General features: G+C 43.7%; 1 protein-coding gene across 3 annotated transcripts; it reads right to left on the reverse strand.

The window, feature by feature from the left end:
- Window positions 1–25,280, reverse strand: tmem260 (transmembrane protein 260). Of its 3 annotated transcripts, XM_044167082.1 has the most exons (17): window positions 24,938–25,279; window positions 24,623–24,739; window positions 21,276–21,307; window positions 19,122–19,273; window positions 10,291–10,468; window positions 10,055–10,168; window positions 9,285–9,464; window positions 9,111–9,151; window positions 7,766–7,852; window positions 6,510–6,618; window positions 5,999–6,171; window positions 4,789–4,960; window positions 4,068–4,207; window positions 3,277–3,453; window positions 2,263–2,316; window positions 1,909–1,993; window positions 1–1,738 (listed from the first exon to the last, which is right to left on the reverse strand). In XM_044167082.1, the coding sequence occupies exons 2-17, from the start codon at window positions 24,729–24,731 to the stop codon at window positions 1,478–1,480; spliced, it is 2,064 nt and encodes a 687-aa protein (XP_044023017.1). In that variant the 5' UTR covers window positions 24,732–24,739; window positions 24,938–25,279; the 3' UTR covers window positions 1–1,477. The 3 variants fall into 3 exon arrangements, with proteins under 3 accessions (XP_044023017.1, XP_044023018.1, XP_044023019.1); XM_044167083.1 differs by lacking the exon at window positions 10,055–10,168 and having other exon boundaries at window positions 24,623–25,280; XM_044167084.1 differs by lacking the exons at window positions 21,276–21,307; window positions 24,623–24,739; window positions 24,938–25,279 and adding an exon at window positions 15,887–16,073 and having other exon boundaries at window positions 19,122–19,255.

The raw sequence follows: 25,280 nt of genomic DNA on the forward strand, positions 1-25,280 counted from the left end.
TATTAAACAAAATCTTTATTGAAATATTTTAATCTGTAGAAAGCAGAATGACAGTTTTCCCTTTTTTATGAGAAACCAAACCATCTGTGCTACAGCAGGTCGAATCTCATCATCCAGCCAGCTGACAGCCGCTAACCAGGCCTGCGAACAGAGAGGGCAGATTACATTCTGAGAAAACTACACATGCACTCACTGTCCTTCGCTTTGTAGTGGTATCTCAAACAGCAGGCTCCTTTAGCAGTGTTTTATGAAGCTTGTGGCAATACACTGGTTTGACCTCTGCATGACAAATTTCATGGCACAAGGTTCATTAACATCACCAGCACCAGCGTTTACAAAAACAGTGTGTAACTGAGGTGTTGGACCCTAAGAACACGTCAAAGACAAGTGACTCTGGTCTATGTGCAAGTGTTTGCATGCTACTTTGTCTCTCCAGCAACCCTCACAGAGCTAAAAGTCAATTTTCCTGGGAGCTGGGAAGCTGGTGTCTATGTGTGTCCCGGGAGTTTCCATGACTTTGTGCTTCTCTCTTTCCAGTGTGCCGATCTGTTTATTGACTACGTTTATATGCGGTTCCAGTAGGGAAAAGGCTCGGGTGGAGATTTAAGCATGTTCACATACTCGCATGTCAACATGCAAACACAAATCAACACATATGCACACAGAAATGCACCTCTAAAAAGGGTCCCTGGCATTGTGACATTTCACATTTTATTTAAATCCATGAGGGATTACAGCCTTCCCGTTAGGAAGGAAGAGAGAGAAAAAAAAAAAAACACTCATCGAATCCATTAGTTTTAAACATTTAAAGGACCATCTAAGACAGACTGATGGAAGGATAGAGGGGTGGGTGGGTGGGTAGTGCCGGTTATGCGGACTGAGGACTGTGTGGCACAGCACAAGTCTGTCCTAGATTAAACAGCCGGTCTAATCCCCCATCTCTGCCCCCAAATTGGTTTTCCCTCAATCTCGGCCTTGCCGTCCTAATGTGAGAAAAAGAGAAGTAGAGCAGTGGCTGAGGCAAAATAATCAGCATGTTAAAAACTGTGAGAGCAGAAGAGGAGAGAAAAAAAGAACGAGATGTAACAATAAAGCAATCGAATGGGTGAGTTTAAGGGGAGCACGCACAGCTTGATTGGGGTCAGTCAAGGCTTCCTGAAGTCAAGCTCTGTCCCTGGTCAACTGTAAACATTCATCAAATGAAGCATGGCTGAGTGGTAGGTCTCTTTCCTTTGTGCAGTTCTGTTTGATAACTAGAGACCAGTACTTCTGCATCAGCATTCCTCTCCCAACTCATAAGTCCAATTTGACCAAGTCCATGTATCCAAAATCTTAACTAAACACCACTACATCATTCTATTCTGCTGGAGCACCACCATTAAACCATGAGAAGAGGCACATTCAGACTTTGTCCCCAGTGCCTCGCACTTCGGCTGGGCTTGCAGCACACGCTCCATGCAGGCCTCTCTCGATCTTGTTATGGGGTTTGCCTCTGGCTCTGGTGGAGCCCGTCTCTCTCTTTGAGCAGGTGAGTAATGGCCGAACGTATGGCGGGCTCCTGGGGATCCATGGGTTCCTTCTCTAAGTAGAGACTAAAGTGCTGGGTACTGCAGGTCAACAGGCTGTCTGGACTGTAGCCCCGGTGACCTGAGCGGAGCAGCCTCTCGCAGACCAGTGCCAAGTTCTTGTCCCAGTTTGGAGGGTAGTCTGAGTGGGCCTCCACAATCTCCTTATACAGCTGCCCAGCAAACACAAACACATATACACAGAGACACACACATAAAAGCAGATGTTACTGCAAATTTAAAAAAAAACACCCTGAATATGTCATACTTTGCCTTGTGTGGCACTTAAATCTGCCCCATTATGGTAACAGTATTGTTGCTTGTTTGTTGAGGTCAGACTCACAGTGTAAGACAGCTCAAAGAGGCGAGCTTTCCCCTCTCCCTGCATCCTTTCTGCCAGGTCAAACAGAAAGAAAGCCGTCTTCATCCTGAAACAAAGCACGCAGGCTCAGGGCTAAGTGCTGGATGGATGAGCCATGCAGATCCACACTCACAGACGCACCACTCCAATGGAGTGATTTATGTAGATGCCGATACCAAATAGAATGTACATGTAGATGCTCTACCACACAAGACTGATTTATGGAGATGTTCTAGCAGGCTAGTATGAATCGTGACGCAGCTTTTTATCTGCACACTAAAGTATACAAGCTCTCCAAAGCGGAAACCAGTGTCTTTTGTAAAAAGTTTACTGTACCTGGCTTGCCACATCTCCTCATTAGCGACATGCTCCCAGGACACAGGATGGAAACTGTTTACACATGGGGAAAAAAAGCATTTCTTTATCTAAACAGCTTTAGGCATTGGCTTGTGCACAGTTCCACTAACTATAAATGATTATTTATGTGAATATATTGTTCCACTCAACTGTGCAGGTTTTGATACACTAAACATCAATGTTTGCTGCATAAACATTAAATGACTGAGCAACAATACCAGCTAGCACATTCGACATGGAGTAAAACCACATCTCCCTTTTTTCACTTTGTTGACTGTAAACACTTGACCTCTTCTTCAAAAGAATATTTTAGCAGGGTTGCCGAGCTAATATTTGGCTTGCGGGCATCGGCGGACACGCTTGTCGTAAGGGTGCGGGAAATAATGTCACAGTATTCAGCCGTGGATATCTGAGTGAATGAAGGGCTGCTGGCAACGGCAACAGAATATGGAGCTTTGACTAATTCCACTTTTGACACAGTTATTGACAAAATGCAATAAGAAACTCATTATTTTTCATCTTCAGTTTCAAATGGCTGAGGGCCTAATGTCTTGCTCTGGTTGAATTCACAAAGAGCTGGATCACAGCATGAAGAACAGAGGACAACCTCGCTGAGGGAAGCTCTGTGGAGTCTGTGGAAGGATAACTGAAGACCACAGAGAGGGGATGAGGAGATGTTGGCGATAGAATACGTGGTGGGAATTTGTTAATTGGGGTTTATTATCTTTCTAAGTGAATATTTCTAGTTTCATCGAAAGATCATTAGTTGTTTTAAAAAATATACAAAAGGATTCTAGTAGGCCTCCCGGAAATTACATCCTGCTAATTTAACCCCTTAAACCTCACTGACTTGCCACTGGGTCGGTCTTTACAAACTAATTTTTTTCAGCCTTAAAGCTACTTAAGAGAAGGAAAAGGGGAAAACTGTATGTTTAGGGGTTAAACACATATCTGTCTAGAGACGTTAATGATTCTGTATGTTTGTGTATGCACCTGTTGTGTGGCTCACTCCAGTTGTAGATGTTGCGAGTTCGAAGGGCCCATTCTTGAGGGTGAAACTGCCTCTGAACTGGCACCAAGTAGTCACACACACCCAGGGGCCAACGGGAGAAACTACGCTTCCAGCTTGGGTCTCCTTCTGGCAGTCCAATGCAGGCAAAAACATCTCTCCTGCAGAAAAAAAAAAGATGCTTACTCACATCCTCAATTATTATCCATGTGAACACCCCATTTTCCCCTCCCAGGTAACTGCTCATGATGAGACACACAGGAACACCATGTAGACAAACATTTCCTCACATCCAAAACACCTTCTAGCTTCCCTCCAGCCCTGTGCTGCTCACCAAAGGCTCGGGCCCTGAGGGTTAATCCCACAGGTCAGTGTTGCCCCACTGAGAGACGGGCACGTTGGCTTGGCAAACACTGCCCCCTGGTGGGCTTGGTATTAACAGCTCTCCAGCCAGTTTGTGGGTCTTAATTCCTCCTGGAGGAGTGGGTGATGAGAGCAGAGGGACTGTTTAACCAAATCAAGTAGATTAGTCGACTTCTGTAGTTCATCAAACTCCTTTTATGGCCTCAACAGTTCTATGGGCTTATCTCCTCACTGCACTCACCACCATGTCGACCATCCTACTGATCTCTGCCTCATTAGATCGCCCACTTGTTCATTTGGCTCATTGTTGCCCTCCCAGTTCACTCTCTCTCCATTTTACAGCCTTCTATTTATCAGTTCAGACCATCCTTTTATTCTCTCTCTGCTCACTCCCTGTGTCTCAGCGACTCACTGTGTGTTGTGGGACAGAAACTGCTCTAGACTGAAGGTGTCTTTCCCCTCAGGGTGGACCGGATCCCACCAGCGGCCAGGAAAGTGGACCCCAGGGTGGTGCTGTGCCAACTTGGCTACATACCAAGTGTATGTCATCATCTAGAAAGAAGAAAGAGTACCACCAACTGTTCAATTCTTTGTATCCAGTGTGATTAGCAGTTCATCATCAGTGTACAATTCGCTAAAAGAAAATGATTTATTGACTATTTCAGTGGCTTTTGCTCCATATTTGAGATTATCAATGGGGTTTTTCCTTTTCTTACTCACAAAATCTTCCTTTTCCTTTTTTCTATTTTAAAAATAAAGAAATCCTCCTATTCTGAATAAAACTAAATAAATGTTGTCATATATAACATTTCTCAGCTTATAACATGAAGGAAAAAGAACCTAACATTTTACAATACAATACACACAATACAATAATGTTTAAGTATGTGTTCTTCTGGTAGGCAACTAAATATTCTTATTTTTATACCTACTTTTGTAATACTACTTGAACTTAACTGTGTTCAGAGGGAACTTTTACATGAGGTGGTTGGTTGGATGTTTTTTGATTCTGAAATGAACTGTTCTTAATAATACTAAATTCTTACTTTTGATTTCTATCAAATATCAAAACTTCAATGAGAAAAATCTGAGTCTCAACAAAGACAAGACAGTGGAGAAATCAAAGCTCTGACCTCCTGGTCGACCAGACGTACATCAGGCCGTACACCCTGGCAGTAGTACATGTATCGCAGGGAGTTTCCAGGCAGATCTCCTCTAGTCAGGATGATTGAGTCTGTTGGGACGGAGGCCAGAAGCTCCCTGCCGAACCTCTCGACCACACTGTTTCTGCTCTGATCACACTCCCTAGGATCATAGGCATATACACCATCATACTATATAATATCATCAAAACATAGATTGTGTTTACTTGAATTTAAAAAGCACTTCAGTGCATCCTTACCCCTGCTTAGAAGTGTGTGTGCTGTGTACAGTGTGTATGTGAGTGAGTCCCTGTTTATAGGTATGCTTTCAAGGTGCTCTGAGGGTAAGTTGTCAGTGCCCCCGCCCCTTCCCCTCTGCAGAGCGCTCTGGCTGCCTATCTAATCGTGGGGAGACAGGTATGATGGGTCTGACAGCACAGGCCATGCTCTCCCCTTGATCAAAGCCGCTCAGTGATGGCTGTCTGGCACTCCCCAGCACTACGCTAGTGTAATCTGCCTTCTCGGACAGCTAACATCTCAGACTGAGCTCTGTGAATGGAATCTATGTGCTAACCGTGCCTCTCTTTAGCCCCTACCATGGGGTGAGCAGAGAAAAACCTGACATATGGAGTTCAGACCTGCGGTATGAAGCACAGAAGAGAAACAAATCGGGTTGACTCAGGGAAAACTTATGCATGGGGATTTTAGAAGGAACTAGAATGAGAGGGGAGTTTTTATTTCACTTTAACTTTACTTAGCGGAAGTATTTAAAAGTAACTTGTGTAGTGTAGTTACTGCAACAGGGATACTGTAAAGTGAAACTGATTCCACAGATAAATGCACACAGATTGCACAGAATCAGGACAACCAAAATAAACTCTAAAACAAGTGCAGCCTGACACAAAAACACTATTAGAGCTTGGAATAACTATTGTAGAAGTACAATACAATACTCTTAGCTTTTTTTTGAGAGTGTTCATTCACATGTGATGAAATGCTCACCCAATGGCAAAAAGGACTATGAGTCCTACACAGTTCACCCAAAATGTATGTTAATACCAACAAAAATCTGAAAACTTAAAAGTCAATGTGTTGTTGCAGACCCAAACAATGACATATTGTTCTTGTATTTATGGACTGCATTCTATGTTTTTATCACACCCAACCTACCTTTGTTACAGTAACTGAGTGCAGTGCTCACCTGTGATTGGTGTGCACCAAATGTGCCAGCAGAGCCATGGTGAGGACCCAGCCTGTGGTCTTCCACACCCCCCCACGGCCCAGCCTCCTCTCTAGCTCAGTGTGTGTCCGGCTCAAGCCGAGGCCTGCCAGCACACACACTGCAGCATCACTCTGGAGCCAGAAACGCTCAACCTGCAGGAAGTGAGAGTACATGTGTACACACACACACACACACACACACACACACACACACACACACGTGTTTCCTGTAGGGTTTTTTTTTTTTGGTTCTCAGTCCAGCCCTGGGTTTTACTGGTGGACACATTCCAGGATCAGCATCAATATATACTGCTGTTTCAGTGCTTATATTTCAGGATGTGTGTACTTCCTATATAGATTTCTCATATATTGAAAGCTGAATTGTAACTCAATGTATAAACACTTTTTAGACCACTGCAGGTAAATTAAAACAATAAAAAAACTTGGTTTAGAGAGAGGATATCAAAATTAGTTGAAGTCTCATAGCTCACCACTCCAAGCAGTAGGGGTCTGCTGATGTCCAGGTTGGCTCTCCAAGCAAAAAACAGTGAGTAGACCACCAGCATGGCAGTCAACACCCAGGGCACTGAGCGACACGTTCTAGGATAGGAAGGGCCACTAGTTATTCAGTACACAAATATTGCTCTCATTTTCATTATCATGTCATGAAAATTGCTCTATATACTCCTGGACTCCCTTTTCCATATATCTAGTCTAATGTATCATTTTGTCTGTTTACTCTGTAAAAATATACTTGTTTTGAATAAGTCTGTAAAAATATTAATGCAGGGATGGAGATCACAAGCCCAAGAGCTGTATAGAGATGTATACCCCAGCCAGCTAAGAGGTGCATGATTGATTTTCTAATGCAGACTGAGTCATAATGAGCTGCTGCCAACTGCTGAATCACAAACTCATTACAGTACAGCTGTAAAATGTACTTATACACTAAAAAGAAAACATGTTACCCTTATGGCAATAACAAATCATCATCTGAACCTGATGAGACACTTTCAAGCCAGAGAAAATGACTTCTGGTTTTCCTGCCAACAAAATGATCTGATAGGTTCCACTGACTGGCCATTAACAAATACTGTCAAGATTCAGTTTTTGTTTTTTTCTTCACACTATGCACAACTGGTAAAAAATAAATGCTGATTGCTTTAGTAATAAATGTTCTGATGTTCTTTACATACAAACAGTTCCACTCAACATTTTAACATTAGGTAAATTAGCATTTGCATGGCTTCCCTTTGACATCCTATGAAATGACCTTGCTCTTTTTCATCTGTGCGTGTATGCAGCCAAGTTTATCAAAGTGCACCCCAGGAGAGGGGGAAGCAGGGGGTGGCCAGTGCCCTACAGAGCCCCGGGGCTTCACTAGGCTTTATCAGCGCCACCCCACAGACCCCAGAAAAGGCACTGCTGCAGTGAATTACTGGATTACACTGTCACTCTGCCACATACAGATACATACAAGCAGTGATTTACTTCTACACACAAATATGTTTTTTGAAAATCCAAAATGCACATCAACCTCTCTTGATCTGAATGCGGAGCGTCGCGACAGCTTGACAGTTAGGTGCCTCAGTGTTTTTATGTATTCTTTTTTTCTAAGATCAGCATTTTGTCAGTGGTTTTGTTCCCTGTCTTTTACTCCGGGGGATTAGATTTTTGGTTGAAATGGCTGCTGAGATGTGTGTGACAGAGTTTGGTGTTTTGCAGGCCGGCGTCTCGCTCATCCTACCTGTCCAATGAGGAGAGGAGAAGGCCTATTCCTGCCAGCACCAGAACAGGAAGCGAAAGGTCTGCAAGGCAGTGGTCCAACTGGGCCCTGCACACACACAAAACACACATATAGCATATGTGATGGACACCAAAGACAAGCTCAATTACCCTCCCTGCTACTGAACTCAAGGACAGCAATTATTAAACATCCTCCATCCCCTATCAAAACAAACTCCTTGGACTGTGCGTTCCTCCTTTCAATCGGATTGACAGATACAAATGACTGTGTCATCCACCCCCCGCTGCCCCATCCTCTCCTCACAGCGCCTGTCAGTCACAGAGCGCTTGCTCAGAGCAGAGAGATAGTTTCCTGCCTCTTCCTTAATACCCATCTCTATTTGACAGCTTATTGAGTCTCTATATCTCCCAATGTACACTATGTGTGAATGTGCTCACGAGCGTGTGTTTGTGGGTGTGTGTGTCAGCTTCTCCAGCGGGTTTACGTCTCCAGTGCGACATGCCTGTCATGTTCGCCTCTCTTCCCCATCTTGAAGGTGTGCTTGTCCATCAAGCAGCAGGGGTGATGGGAAGGGGTGGGTGCCTGGTGGAGGGGGCTGGTAGTGGGGGGTCTTAAGACGCACATGCACCCCCATGCCGTCAGCTGGAGAAAGATACCCGGAGTGGGATGACTGCAGTGGTGGTGGTGGTAGTGGGGAAAAAGGGAGGGAATCGGGTGGAGGAGGTGGTGGGGTGGTGCTGGAGTGGAAAAACACAATTTCTCCAGCTCTATTGCAGTGTCTGTCATCACAGCTTGTCACGCTTAAACACCAGAGCTGAGTGATCATTTCAAACTGCTGGAAAAACAGAACACAGTGATTTGGCCCTCTAAGCAGGTTCAGTTCTGCTTTGATGGGAGAGAGTGGAATGGGAAGAACAAAAGCTGCTGGGGAGAAGAGAGAAAGAGAGATGGGCTGCGGAAATGATTCTGGGCTCTCAGAACAGATTGGAGTGTCTGTGGTTAAACCTATGTAAAACACCAGAACCAGCGCAAAAAGCGGTTGGGTCCTCCATCTCTAGAACCACCATGTGTGCCCTCACTGTGCCTCAGATTAAATCCCCACAGTTTTCTCTATTGTTTCTTTCCTACTCCATCTTAGAATCTACTGTCCAAGTAGAAACAGAACACCAAGATTGTTTAGCCACCCAGTATAGGGGCCAGTATACTCCGTCAGAACGGAATTGTCGGTTTACAGTAAACCAATTCAATTCAATTCGAAATACTTAAATAATAGTTATGTTTAGTATTTCAAATGTGTGAACAATTTAGTCAAAAAAGAAAGACAAAAAGCTAAAAAAAAACGTACTTTAGTATTGTGGTCAAGTTTACAGAGCTCTCGGTCTTTGCCTGCAAACACAAAAAGAATGCAATGAAAACCATATACAAGGTAAAAATGTCAAAAGAGCACATATACTGACTAATGGCACATGATAAAAAGAATCTAGACTAGTGTGTTTATAGCGGGGCAAGCAACGTGTACCAGACTGAAGGTGCCATATTCAGCCCTCAGCAGGTGGGTCAGCAGGCCTGACAGGGTGGTCTGATCCCCCCAGCTCCAGCGGGCTGTGTTGAGGTAGGAGGAGATGGGCAGGTAGATGTACGGCAGAAAGCCAGCGAGGAAACATGCTCCCAGAGACACAAGGCCACACAAAGACAGCTCCTGTCGAGATTGTTTGGAAAGAGATGTTCTGTTTCATGTTATTACACATGACTTGATATTTAACATACAGTACGGCAAGTGCCTACACTGTAAATAGGATGGCAACAAGACTGGGGATAATAATAGAAACCTACTGTATGTTCACAATCATCCTTTCCCTTAGTAGGACATTTTTAAGGCTAAAGCTAACATTGAACTATTCTGAAGTTTGTTGGGAACCTGCTGAAGCATCTCAGATCTCTCTGAGAAAACCAAGTGGCTTCCTGACCCCTCTTTGGCTGACAAAGAAAAGACTGGATTTAAAATAAGGAACGTTCTTCAGAGAGATATATCTTTTTCTCTCTGTCAGGAAAACTGCTCCCAGGCTTTTTTTTTCTTGGATAAACCATTTCCATTTATACCATTTTAGAAGTATTCACAAGTGTTTCTATTTGTGCCAAAATTAAAGTATGGGATCTATAATTGTTGACTGCACACAGCTGTGCATACAACAGTTACACAGCAATTTTCTTGCCTGTCTTGAGGTTTCTTAAACACACATTCAGAATCTGTTCTATGTGAGCTTTTATAAATATGACCCCAGAACTTACCCTGTGAGAGTAAAGTCGGTGAAGGACCCAGGGAATTATGACCAGTACATACAGCACCAGGGTGTGCTGGTTACAGAGCCCCAAGCCACAGCATAGCGCTCCCCAGTGTGCAATCTGACAAGGTTGAGTAGTTTAGTACAGCACTGCGAGTTCAATTTGAAGTGATCTTAACATAACATCTAAGGAATGATCAGAGGAAACTAAAAGACACCAATGAGGGTGCCGCACTGAGTTACCTTCCTCCTCTGGGTGGTGTTTTCAGCACAGTGGAAGCTGACAGTCAAGAAGAAGAGCAGACCAACAAAAAGGTTGTTGAGAGTGAAGACCTCTGCCACCATGGACCACTGCCAGCTCAGCCTGGACACAGCAAACAGCCCTCCAGCCAGTATTGCTCCAGGACCAGGACCTGCCAGCCTGACAGTGAGGAAGGAGAGAACATCATTATTATACACAACTTTAGAAAGATTCTTCTTTCCCAGGAATATCTTATGTTTATTTTAAATCACAAACAGTACCTGGTTCTAAGTAAACTGAGTAATCAGACAGCCCTGAGGAGGAGTCAGGCACTGTTAGATCAACTAAAATGCTGCTTTTTCTTTGATGCCATTTAATTTTTCACTGTTTGCTGCAATCATCAAAATCTTTTGGACTAAAACGAATCAGAAAAAAACATTTTCAAATATTCAAATATATCAATCCTAGCCTTACTTTCTGTTCTTAGTTTGTTTTAAAGGCTGCATAACTTCAAGTGTTTTTTTCAGTATTTTATTTGACCTAAGTTACACTTACTGCCGACATAAAAAGCAAAACAACAAAGTCAGCAGCTTCACACAAAATTAAAATTTTGCAGTCGAAAAAGCCACCACTTCCTCCAGACTAATTTGGGGACCCATTATAATCTTCCTTCGACCCAAGTTTGCTTCTCGGACAAGACCTTGAAAAACACTCAGTGAATTGGGCCATTCACATATCATGAGAACTCCCTCTCCAGCAGCCGGTTGATCTCGAGCAGACTGGCACAGAAACCACCGTGGTAGAGATAGTACTTTATCCTCAGCTTCTTAAATATAGTGTGTGCACAAAAGTTTTCCCTTTCTCCTCTCCTGTACTGTCTCCATCTCCTTTGCGGTAATTGAAGCAAACTTGGGATAATCTGTCATACGCTAAGACCCACCACTTACTAAAATGAGAGACAGGGGGGAGAGAGAGAGGCAACAAATGATGGGGAGAGGGAAAGAAAAGAAAAATAGTGCAGAGAAGTGTGCGTTAAAGGGGTGAGACAGTGTGCGGGATAAAGGATGAAATAAAGAAAAAGGAAGAAAAAAGTTCAAGAAGAGAGAGGGGAAAAAAGAGAAAAGAAAAAAAAAAAAACACAGCCCAGTCCCTGGCATGCTGGCTCTGAAATATGAGCAGGCTCGACAATTAGGGAAGTCAGGCAGTATGGCCCTTTCCACCATTGTGTGGAGTGGCTTAGAGTCCTCATCAGCCTATCAGCTAACTGACAGGCAGAGAGCTGCTCTATTCAGCACCGCAGATACAAGCTGCAGGCCAAACGGCTGCCAGGTCCCTTATGACCCCACAATCCCTTGCCGGTGACAGCTTCAAGCTCCATAGCAAATTAGGCGCTCTCACATTACAATCGCAGAAGACAGATTCCATTAACGGTATCTGAAATTGAGTAGAGAGCAGGCCCGTTATCAGACCTGACTCATAAGCACCGCCATTAATCACAAGGCATGATACCATTTATACATTTCCAGCTCTCTGCCTGCCGCTGTGATAGTCAGCCACAAAAGGCCTGATGAGACTTAGGCTAGGGGAACAATGGAGCTTTCTGAGGAAAGCGCGGTAAATCAGGAAAAAAAGGAGAGGGAGAGCGAGAGGATGGTAGAAAAAAAAACTTGCTTGCTGACTACTTCCCCTTTTTTTCTTGGGTTTTCTCTCTCCTTCTCTCCACTATTTTTCCTCTATGTTCACTGTAAGGCGAGCTTGGTGAATGAGTATGCATATGTGTGTGTGTGTGTGTGTGTATGTGTGTGCGCACTTAAAGGGGGTGGACTGTGTTGATGGGGCGTCTAGGAGTGGGTCTTAATAAGAGATAGCAGCATTTTTCTTGCTGCACTGCTCCAGGAATTAGTTGTAACTTGAAGGAAGGTTGAAAAAGGATTGGGATGTGTGTGTGGGGGGGGGGACACGACGACTTTTGTTGAGGTGCAGAGACCCCCCGCACCCATAATTTTACTTCCCTGCATGACAATTAACCCAGAGCTCTTACACCTAGCAGGGGGGCTGATTTTGGGGTAGCACTGGGTGCGTGGGGGTCCACGGACGAGGTTATTACACTAAGTATGTTCCTGCCTCTGAAGCCTTGTCTGATAGCCAGGCAGCACTCGTCACATATTTAGAGACACACACACAAACATGCGCACACACACACACACACACACACACACATACATTCCTGTTCTTCAACTTCTTTATTCTCCCTGAGTGCCTGACAAATCTCTCTGTTAGAGCTTGTCAGTCTGTAAGAGCCCAGTGATGTGTACAGTGTGGGCTGTAAATGACCCGTCTGTCTGCGCGGGACCACCTGGGTCCCAGTCAGCCTCTCCACAGCTCATTCTCCAGGCTGGCTGCTCCCAGGGCGCACAGATAAAGCAGGACATATTCTGACACCAGTGTGGCCGTGTTCCCTGTTATCATGACTCAATGCGGTGCAGGATGCTGCTGTGCTGAAATGTTGTGGCTCAGTGACAATGGCCTGGTTGAGACGTGGCAGGAGAATAACATGGCTGACAACGAGACTATTCTACCCTGAACTGATCCACCCTGCCAAAATGTCTGTTTCATCACTTGGGTAATTAACTGAATGACAAATATTGTGCATAAAGCCTGGAATGAAGTGCAAACTTGGAAATAATGTAAGTGGTTAGAAAAAGAAAAAAAGAACTTATAGATGTATAGTTTTTGCTAAAAATTATACATAACGATTGAAAATGATGAAATAGGAAAAATGATACAAAACACAATTCTGAACACAGGTTCAAATGGAAAGATCAAAGGTAAATAAAAAACGAATAACTGACAATGGCAATGTCCCCTTCAAGGACACAACAAAAGCTCAGTAAAATCACTTTGAAGTGTCAAATTGGGACCTGCCTCATTCACCCCCTCAGTTCTACAGTATGGGCCAGAGGCGTGCCAGCACCAGTCTGTGCTAAATAACAGCACACAAAAAGCCTACACCAGCACTCTGCACTAAATGAGGCCTCACAATGCTGCTGGCCAAGGGAGCCACTGTCGCACACCACCGCAGGGAACAGACAATACCACAGCTGTGCCATCGCGGATCAGCGCTGCACTGTTCTCTAACAGAGTGGTGGTTTGGGGAAGCAGCGCTGGAAAAGAATCACACATTCCTGAAGAGGGTAGAGAGCCCAAGAGAGGAGATGGTCTGCTCGAGCTGAGGCGGTGGTTTCCAGCTGGCCCTCGCTGACATCCCAGGCCTCTCCTCTGGCCAGGACAGCAGGCAGGGTACTTAGTAGCTATTATATGACAGTGTAAGTGCACTGCTTTGAAATTTCAAAGCCAAGCAGCAATTGATATTTAAATCCAAGCTTTTAAATGATACATTATGTATATGTGTCAGAAAATAAAATACTACAGTGTTTTAAAGTCAGTCAATGTATGGATTAGGGCTGAGCAATATTTCAGTATTATCGTTTATGCCTTTCAGTAAAATTGTATCATTACAATATGAGAATATTGTGTTATCACTTTTTTTTCGGGCACTCGGTACACAGAGTACTGGTCAGCCTATGAAAACAGATGTAAATGTCTTCTGTGGCTTTGGAGGAGCTTTCCAATGTTTAAAAAACATAACGCTGATGACATCATCAGTTATTTTGGCTTGGGATTGGAGACTACAAATTTTTTGCAGAACACGTGTGTTACAAACTGGGGGCGTGGAGCTGGAAAGGCATGGGCATTTACCAGGCAAGAGGGTTAAACGAAAGATGCTATTAAGCTGCATTACGGGAAATGTAGTATCCAGTGTATTGGCATCTTGACCTATACTTGATACTAAATGTCAGGATATCTCAGCCTCTGCAGCTTTTATTTTGACAATTGTATCTCTATCTAAGTCCCCTAACTTTATGGAAGTGCAACACTATATCACATGGAGTGCTCCTTTAAATGAATGATTTCAGATTTCAAATTGTAATTAAAGACTAACAAAATTATATGATGTTATTGGTTTATATTTTAAGTGTGTAGAGCATAACAGTGGAACATATTTAGTTGCACTGATTATTTTATATGTAATTTTGCATAAATTAGCCATATCGTGATATCTATTGATATCAGAAAACATTTCTTACTACTATGATGATATTGATTCCAGCCATATTACCCAGCATTTTTATAGATATATTATTGATATTATTATATGATATTCTGAACTTGCTCGGCAGCTCTATGTGAGTGAAATACCCAATGAATGTTTCCACTTATTTGAATCATATCTTTTTTTCAAAATTATTTGGTGTGAAATTATCTTCAATAAGAATAGTCAAATCACAAAAATATCACATTATTAATACTGAGGTGAAAAATATATATTATTTGATTCTTTCAGTATTGCCCAGCCCTGATACTTTTTTCTAACTGACTTTCAAAACAGTATATTTGAATCTGGGATGCCGCAGCCAAATTTTCAGCCAGTCACCAAACCAGGCACTTCTCTGTCTTTCCTGCCTCATCCGGTGAGCAAAGAGGAGGCTGTCTGCTCGAACAGAGAGGAGGGTAAATAAGGGTCCCGGCTCTGCCGCTCAGACACCCCTCCTCCAGGAGAGCGCTCCAGAGCCCCAAGTGCGTGTAAAATTAATCACCACAATTCTGCTCAAACAATGCAGCCACTGACATGACAATTTCTCCCAGAATGCCATCTTAATCTCCACCCAACACACAAAAATTACAGGAAGAGGGAAAAAACAATTTACAAAAATCCTGTGTTTATGCAATTCAGTGAATGCCATTTTTATTGCTGCTTTTTCCAACAAAGTCATTAGGCACACACCAGTGATACATAAATGTTGCTGTATAGATTCCATTAACTAATTCTGGGTGAATTGTAATTGCCGAGTCTGATCCGTCTCCGTGCCTGGTGCCTTATTAAGACCGCCTGTGGTGGGTGAGGAATGTAATATTGACGTCCGAGGCAGACACAATCTCGGGCCCACGGGCGAAAGGAATATTAAACTGGTACTATATTCTGCTGTCTATCTAGCCCTTCTCCCTCCTCCTCTCTATCCCCATCCCATAGCCAGTAATGAGGAAATAACATCTTCATTAGACATCTGTTTAACTGTATTAGAGGATGAGTCCTGGGGGAACCATTGGTCATGCTGAGGATGGGGGGAGTAAAGGAGGTCTGTTGGACTACAATATGACGGATGAGATACTGCAGAAATGGAACAAAAGGTCCAGAGATTGGGGCTTTTTAAACAGACAAACCTAAAATTGTCCTGCATTTTCAGAAGGGAACAGGAACAGGTGTATTCTCTATTGCCACTTGGGATGAAGATTTTATCCGACCATAGCAGATGTAAGAGGGAGGGGCAGTCTTGCCACCTGCAGGGAGAGGTGAGACCATTATCCATCAAAATAACTCTATTCGGCTGTTTCCAAGATACCACAACTCCCACTCACAAAAGAAAAAAACAAAAACTACGCAAAAAGCTGAAAAACAACAATCAACCCACACACATTGCTCCTGACATGACCCCGAAAAGATACACGCAAACCCACCCCTGTGGAAAAACAACCCACCTGAGCGAGGAGGGAAAGCGCCATCAGGACCATATGGTGAAGGTCCTTATAAGGAGCTGGGGACGCAGCACAAGGCAGGGGATGGCACCACGCCCATCCTCCGGTCCACTGAGGTATCAGCTGTGGCACAAGGGCCAGCTCTTGGCGGGGGAGCCTCTCGCAGGTGTGCATTTTGTTTCGAGGGCACCTGGGAAAGGGGAGGCCAGACACGTTTGGTGTGCCTCAACAGTCCTGTTATGTAATCATGTGATCAAACAAAAAGTGCTGATGACTGAGCATTGCAAGGTTGTTTTTCTGCTCTGATGGCTGTCAGCACGCTAACGTGTCTGCTCCTGGTTTCTCAGGATAAGCTCGGGAATGGAGAGAGATTCCTCCCAGGTAGCAGAGATTCAGAGCAGCTTTAGCAGATAAACTGTGAAACGAGAGAGCACAGAATACCGAACTGTCTGGATTATCCCGCTATGAAGGGTGCTTTCCTCTAGAGACTCATGGCTGAGGCCTTTAGCATTCCACAGGCCAAACATTTCTTTCTGTGAACCTCCAAGTGCAATCGATAGTAATTATCATTACGTCCACCATCCTCAAAGGCTTGTCAGGCCATGGTGTGAAAACATAACAAGACATGCAATTTGGCCATCAAACCATATGATCAAGCCAAGAGAACTGTAATTGACAAATCAAAGGGAGGCTAAGTGCTACATTTAAACTTATGCAAGAGAGAGAAGTGGCTTCCAAGCCTATCAACTTACATTCCCCCACATTAAACACGGCAATCTGGCCGACTAATTTAAATTGATACATCAAAGGCTTGCCATGTTGGGTATACTCCAGATGAATTTCAAGGTCTTACAATTTACTATTTGAGAGAAACTGCCTTCAAGTACCCGTATAAACTTCAATATATTTTGCCATTTGAATATAATCACACAAAGCGATGATTTGTTTGGGGGGAAAAGTCTACTTCTCAGCTGATGCAAACCTAAAAATAAGAAGTAGTGAAAAGTTTATGAGGGCCTCAAAAGGGACAAAAACAACAAAAGACATTTCAGAACTTAATTATGTTGGGGAAAGACAGTAAACTGGTGTCACTGCAAGGACAGAGCAGGTATGAACGGTCAGTTTTGGCATGTCATCTGAGGGAAAGGCATGGCCAGAGAATCCCCGCAGGGATGTGGCATGACATCTATTCTGGTCAAAGCACCCAATGCCCTCTGTGCCAGAACAGAGGGGAAGGTCTTGACCATCCAGAAACCCTCTCCCCGCCTTTCACCCTCCTCGTCTTTTGCCCTCTCCAGTAACCCTCACCAGGCGGTGCCAGAGTGTGCCAGCTGATCCATAGCCACAAGCTCATCCCAAACTAGGCCTTGAGCAGATAATGACTAAAACCTTTTATGCTTATTTTTCAAATTGAAAGCGTAGATTATACGTTCATACTTAAGAGCTTATATGGTGTGACTGTGTGCTCTGGCTGAAGTCCTCACTACCCATCATCCCTTGTTGGGGGGTGGATGGGGTTGGAGGTCCTCATAATGACTTTTTACTTGACCATAATCCAAAATTGGATCTAAATCCCTAGAGATTACAAACAGGGCTACAGTTAACATGCACACTGTGAGCCAAATATCACCCAGACTGCACGGATATTTTCTGGCCACAAAATAACTGTCTGTAAATGTCTGGCCAAGAGCTGAGTCCAATCGTCCAATTGACTGGTAAATCATCAAACGCATTGAGACTAGGGAAGTAGTAAAGATACAAAGCCAGAAAGCCAAAAGGAGCACAGTGTTCCTTCTATTTTTTTTGTTCTCTCTTTATACGTTTCCTCTCCCCTGTCCTGGGCAGAGTGGTTGAAGCTGAGAGGTTTTGTTTCACCTCTGAGAAGCAGTAAGGCGGGGCAGGGTCTAAGGCTGATGCAGTCTGGGTTTAGGGCCAGTCCCATGAGGAGCACTTCCTCACCAGCCCCTGCCCTACTGCAGCAGTGCTGTCCCTGTACCCTGACCTACTCTGGACCACCTGCCACCTAGCACTGGCCAAGCATACAGGAAGTAGGCCCAGTAATGAGCACCTGGGAACACACACAACTTCATTGTCACCTGCTTTTCCCTCACTATCACTGGGTCCTCACAGCCTGCCAAGGTGTACAGCAGGGAGAAATTACATCATATTCAACAATTCCTTTTCTGGAAGAGTAAAATAGAAGTATATGACATGCTTGGAAATGCCCCAGTATGCATAAACAGTGACAAAAAGGAAAAATGTTGACATTAAGCTGCCACCAACAATGCAATGTGGAAAATTACTAAAATCAGCAAAAGGGTGATGTAAGGTAGTCCGGCCGACCATGGGAGATAATCACACACAAAGAGGGAAGAGGTAAAATACTCCTTACATGATAGGGTCAGCAGCAGGCGAAACTGCAGGGTGGTAGATGGCAATGCAGAGACCGTAAACTGTGCTCATGACTGAGCGAGGGGAGAGATGGTTGAAGAGAGGGGAGAGGGAGGAGCGGAGTTAGTGATCCTGTCCCTCTCAGACCCAGGAGGCAAGAAGGGGGAGATAAGAAATCGTGCCATGTCAGGATTGGGAACATGCTGGGCAGTGGGGGGGCAGGAGAACAGGGACGTCGGGGTGGTGGTTAGAGAGTGCCATAATTGTGATATACATACACACGCACTGTCACAATGGGTGGCTGATGGGTAAACAGGCAGGGCAGGGTGGTGGGAGGGAGGAGGGCGGCTGGGCTCTGCTCCTGAATACTGAACAGAGGATCAGGGATGACAGTGCGAGTCTGTCAGGACCCAAAAATACCGCTCTCTGTTCCAGACAGAATCAAGATGCAAAAAGTCAGTAGGGGAATGTTTGAAGACACCCTCTACTCAAAAAATGTCTTCTTTTTATTGTTACTTCCCTCAAATGTTTGACTTTTGCTATAGAGATTGATGAATATGCAAAGTTTGTCACTAGAAGGCTGCTGTCAGATTCCTCTGCTGAAGGGGGAAGGGCTTCTCTGTGCTTTCCTAAAATCTTAGTTTGAAACATACACATACAAGCACAATTTTGTGACATCTTGTGTAAATGCCAATTATGAGAGAAAACTAAACACTAAAAATGTGTGCATTCATTTAACTGAAGCACATTAAAATCAAAGCACAGTAATCGCAGAACAGAGGAATAACACAAATACATCAACAAAATGTGGAAAATGACACTTGAAACTTATATTTCATGTGCCTACCTGCAAACAGAAATGCAGAGGGCACCACAAGCTGCAGCCCCCAGTACACTACTCATCAGGTTGACGCTGTGGGCTGGAGACAGTGAGGGCAGAAGACACATAGCCAGGCGAGCTAGTAAGGTGAAGAGAGGGTATCCTGGAGGATGGGCCACCTAAGAACAAAATGACAGACAAAGTATGAAATTCAAATCCAGAGACGCAATGAGAGATAAATTCAGCTTTAAATGCAGGATTTAGTGGCATCTAGCAGTGAAATTGCAGTTTGCAACCATTTAAATACCCCTCGTCTCACCCTCCCGTTCCAAGCGAGTAGGAGAAACTACGGTGGCCGCGAAACTTGCAAAAGGCCCAATATAGAACCAGTGTTTGGTTTGTCCATTCTGGGCTACTTTAGAAACATGCGGTGCAACATGGCGGCCTCGGTGGAAGGGGAACTGCTCCCTCTGGAGATAAAAATGGCTCATTCTAAGGTAAGGAAAACACAGCAATTCTTATTTTCAGGCGATTATATACTGATGAAAACATACTTAGAAATATTATACTCCATTTGTGCTAATAGCTCCTCCTAAATGTTACATACTGGACCTTTAAGACGCCAGCACATAAACAAGGTAATGCTTCATTCAAGATGTGCTTGAGTGGACAGCAGTCTAAGATGGTAAAAGTGCAGATGTTGTACTTTGTTTTGAAAAGATACAGGAGGAGTGAAAAGAACTGGAGAAAAAGGCAAGACTAAAGCTAGAATGAGAATATAGGAGATGAACACTAAGTAAGAGTGAAGCAGATGGTGTTAAGGGGTAGTAAAGTTGTGTTATGTGTTATTTTTACTAGCCCCTTCTGACTTAGTGGGAAATCTAGTTGCTCTTCTGCCCTCAGTAGATCCCAGTAGAGCTGTGCTGTAGAGCTGCAGTAATAGAAGAAGACACATACTGCCTGGCATGACCGCAATCTGACTCTGTTATGATACCAGAGCCCTCCTCTCCCTCTCTTCCTCCCCCTTCTCACTTCTTTTCCTCTGGCCTCTTCCCAAGGACAGTGCAGCTCCCTGGAGCCCGTGGTAGAGCACGTGGTGCTCGCCAGCCCCAGCCCCCAAACCACCTCAGAGCCGCAGTCATTCTCGCCTGGGGGATCTCTGCAATCACAGCAATTAGCCGCTAAGTCTCCTCCACCCAGATAAGGGCTCAGTCATTAAACAGACTCATTCTCTGGCACTGATAACACGAGCCATGCAGGCAGGGAGAAGGGGCAGCTCTTTAAATGAACACAGAGCTGAAAGGTGAGAGTGTGACTACCTCACCGGTCACCTCTGACACTGAGAAGGGTCTTTTGTTACGTTCAAACATAAAAACAACTTCACCCAAATCCCAGGGATGGGTTGGGGATGGAGCATGTAGGTCAGAAGAAGTCAAGGAACCTAAGAGAAGAAGTAATGTAGAGAATAAGAGAAGGAAACAGATAGCAACTCAGCAGACAGCTTGGTGTTAGTGTCAGACAGGTAGGTATTCAACCAAAATGAGCATCAGTTAAAAGCATGTGGAAGAAGGACTGTGTGGCCAACAGGAGTGGACAGACGTGCAGCAAAAGGACAGCTGAGGGACAAAGGCCCCAGGGAGCATGGAGAAGCAGAACTCTGGGGATGAGAAGGGGGGCCAGCAGCCTGGGGCCCAGGGACGGCCTGCGAGGCCCTGGGGAGGCCTGAAAGGCAGACAGGCAGGCCACACGGACTGCAGCACTAACGGCAGGATTACTGGCATAGTGACACCGACACAGCCTCCCTAAAAGGATCACAGCGGCGTAATAAACTTTATTAAATAATAAAACTTATTATAACTGTTAACCCGATTTAGTTCATTCTTCGCGGCTTACACACACACAAAAAAAAGAGGGGTGGATATAATAAGCCTTATACCGTACATAAGGCAAAGCCTACAAAAGCCATCGCCTTACCATTGACTTTAATTGGATTTGAAAAACGGGTTGCAAATTATAGCATTCTCTACTTGCAACTTAGTAAAATAAGTGTATAGAAAAGAAGGGGAAAAACCTGTGGACTGAAAGTAAATTAATCTGCTTTCTGCCCATGCTTAATTAAACTTCCTTAATGCTTATAAGAGTTAATGAGTGAATTGATTAAACAATACAGCTAATACTTACCCCCAGCTCACAAGCAGTGGTGATCAGCTCTCCTGTGGAAGAGAATAGGGGAGGAAATTAATGTAAACCCAATAATTATTATTAAGAGACAAGTCTGCTCCCAAAGTTTTCCCAAATCAAATACTTGCACTGGGGTTTTGCATTAATTTGCCAGGATCAAAACCTACAAATCTTCCCAGTGTGACATTTCCTAAGCGGCACGCTCATTCTCTTCATCTCTCGCTTCTCCCCTGATGCCTCCCTCCCATCCTCCAGCACATACACACAGATATAAACACAGAGACAAACCATTAGACTCCCTCTCCAATGCTCTGTCACACAAAGACACACATATGCTGATCTGAGAATAATGCTTCCAGTCCCATCCTCCCCATGCATCAGGGTCCTTTCCCTTCCTCTTTCTTCTGCCGCTCTACGTGCCTCTCTCCTGCTCCTACACTCCCAATGTCTCAATGTCTCCTTTAGTCCGTTGGGCACAAACAGAAAGGCAACGCTGGTGACAGTCACAGAATGAGGTAAGCTGTAAAAATAAGAGCTGGTTGCACAATTTTTTGACAAGCTCTGTGTGAGGCACAGCACAAAGTGAAAAGAAAACCCCTAAAAGCTATTTGAGGAAGCTTTAATGTATCTGGGCACAAACCCATTTGTGCCAGAATATACCCAGAGCGTTTCAAATTATACTGATTTCTCACCCAATGTTTGCATCTCCCACTCATGAAAATTGAAATTTGGTTCAGATTAAATGACATTGATAAATGTTTGGGTTCAAGACAGCTCCCTCTCCTGGTACGAGATGGATCTCCTCCATCCAAAACAGCCAATAAAACTGTGGCCTTGTTTCCAGCATCAACACCGACAGGATAATCAGTCTATTACTTTACCTGCATACAAGCTATGTAGGATGCCTGGTAGATTCATACATATAGCCTAGGAAATAAATTACATCAAAAAAGTAAAAGGTTTTTTAATTATTTTTTAACCAAACATTAAAAACAGCAACAGAGTATAGCTGGTTATTTTTAATCAATGCATCTGTAAGGGTATGTACATATTCAAAATAAACATTTGAAGAGCAAGAACATGGGCGCCGATGCAGCACCTACCATTATAGAACAGAGCAGCTGAATTTCAGATGGCATTGGCTACATCACAAATTTTGCTACCTTGTCGATACAGTGAATTATTATGCCTAAATTTCTGCCACATGAGGAGCCCCAACTCTTATCAGTCTAATGGACCATGAAGTCAGAACTCCTCCACCTGCACAGCTTAAATGTTTTCACAGCTCCATTTCACCTGGCATGAGCCGCCAGCTACCTGCCATCATTTTACATCACACTTTCTCATCCATCATCGGTTTCTCAATTTCACTCATTTTCCCTCAGTAGTGGCACACTTTTACACCATTCAACACAGAAAAACTCAAACTAATATTGAGCCAAAACATCTCAGTGCCACAGAGATGCAGTTCTGCAGCCCCAATACTAAAAAGGGAAAATATTGACTCAACGGGGTAGCAGCATGGGTGCCAAGAGTCTTTGTGATAGTGGAGCATGGGCACCCACACCAGTCTTCCCATAATCCCCATCATTTCCACACTCCACATTCCTAGACAACAGCGTACCCGTGGGGCTGTGCTCAAGCCTCTCCAGGGCACATCACACCTAAAGAGATTAGGACACAGAGACGGAGACCTGGAGAATTCGGAAGGGTGTTCAGCTGGCACTATCAGAGCGGGCATCCTGCACCATCCCTAAACACTGTGGAGAAAGGACTGGCCATTTTTTCAAAGGCCCTGTTCTCTAGACAGCAGCACAAGCATCAGGGCTACTCAGCGCTCCAATTGCCTGCTCTCTCCTCGTCTCCGCTCACTCATATCTGGCCGAGCTTTTCATATGCTTTCATTTTGCAAAATGTGCATTCCCCTCCACAGCAGCTTGTATGCCAGAGTAGAGCAAACCTAACAAGCAGAGCCTTCATGCCCTCAAGTCCACATTTACAAGTTTGTAACCTAGCTATCACTTCTAAACACTGTTTGTAATTGTGCAAGGCAGTCCTTCATAAACTGCATTACAAGAATGTTGGAAAACACATTGGGCTACAACATCAGAAGGTACTGACTGAAATACATGTGGGTCCACTGTAAAGCCTTGTTACAGAAGGGTGCAAATTAAATGTATGCATACACACAATATTCAATTAAAACAAACAACCCATATTATTTCATAAGTCAAGGGCTGTCAACGATACTTTGTCTTTACAAATGGTGTCTATATTACCCACCATGGTAGTGCAGTCAGTAAAAGAAATAACGTTCTGCTATTTTTTCTCCTTGTGGCTTTTGAATAAAAAAATCAAAGGAAGAATTATTGTAGCTATGTAAAAGGGTGAACATGTTGATAAAATAAATAACTTTCTAATAACTTTATGAATATTGAATGTTTTGTTTCAGTGCAGTGAAATTAGGGGTGGGTCAAATGGGAAAATTTAACATTGTGATAATTATCATAGCATACACTCGTGTTAATCCATTGGGCCAAATTTGTTTTTGATCCTGACACCAGAGTATTGTAAAATCATTTTTAGATTTAAAATAAACATTGTTCAAACATCCTTTCTAGTGTAAAAAATAACACAGATTTCCTTCTAAAAGAATTACCTACATAGAAATAAAATCAAATGCACTGCAGTCAACTTTCAAGACTTTATCAAAACGCATTCACAGAATAGAATAAATAAATTTAATTGTCCCACCAGGGCAGGAAATATGTCTTTGTCTCACCAATAAAGACAATAAACAGTAAAAACAATAAAAATAATAGATACAACTCTTGGCATGAGGATATTTTAGCATTGTTTGTTCATTATACTGATTGGACATGGTACATAGAATCCCTTAGATATCTTTTTCTTTACCAGAGATGTCCGTCCAAAATGCATTATCTCAAATGGATTTACTCTACATTCAATTCTGTCTTAAACATTGAATCATTAGCAGTGAGTAGACTTGGTATAATTCAGGTACATGCTCTTGCAGATGAAGCTATGAATGATGAACCTTTTGAAAGCTCACTAATAAAATATCTTACATTTCTTTAGTCAATCAGTATATGTATTTTAAAATCAATGTATTAGTGTTTAAGTATGTTGTTCTCAAGCAAGCTTTATGTTTCTCGTGTTGGCGCAAGTTTGGGGTTTTCAAGCTGATGCACTTGTACCTGCGGTACCACGGACAGCACCCGTTCAGCTGCAGCAGCTTCACAAACAAGGCGTCACACGATTGGCTGCCTGGCAACACAACAAAGCCACATGACCAGAGGAGCATTAGCTAGCTGGCTAACACCAACCTGAGTCTCCACCGGGAACAGTCCTCTGCACACAGGGCACATACAGAGCGGTGACACAAGCGACCGTAGCGCCCGTCAGTATCCAGCTTGTCCTCTCCTCCGCAGACATTTTTCTTTCTGGATAAATACTGATAATTAATAACTGCTAATGTCGACTAACTAGCGAGGTAGCTAACGTTAGCGTCCATACATTTCGGGCGCTGTAGATAGAACCATAAGTGACTAACATCAGTTTAGAGATAACTGAGGACAGTTATCTCTAAACTGATGTTAGTCAAGAGCTGAAGTAAAGTTAACATGACACCAAGTACATACTTAACTTTACTGTTTGTGCAGGCTCGACAGTTAGCTAAATTGAAACGTTTCTGTTCCCGGGAAGTAACGTTAGCAACCTGATTCTCGCCAATTAACTAAACTCGCGATACTACCGGACGCGCCATTCCTAAAAGTTACAGCAGTCGAAGTAGTTGTGATTTATATTGTCGCTGGATACTCTAACAATTTACGGCTGTGGAAGACGAGTTTTTTTTTCCTCGGAATTGTTGCCTGTGAAAACCTAATGACTACACTTCCTGGTTCATTGTGACTCAGAATGAAGAGCCAGCTGAGAGCTCTCTCATCACTTCTGTTCACATGGCTGACAGAGGGAAGGTCTGCA

This window comes from Siniperca chuatsi, linkage group LG15, assembly GCF_020085105.1.
Source record: "Siniperca chuatsi isolate FFG_IHB_CAS linkage group LG15, ASM2008510v1, whole genome shotgun sequence".
NCBI lineage: Eukaryota > Metazoa > Chordata > Actinopteri > Centrarchiformes > Sinipercidae > Siniperca > Siniperca chuatsi.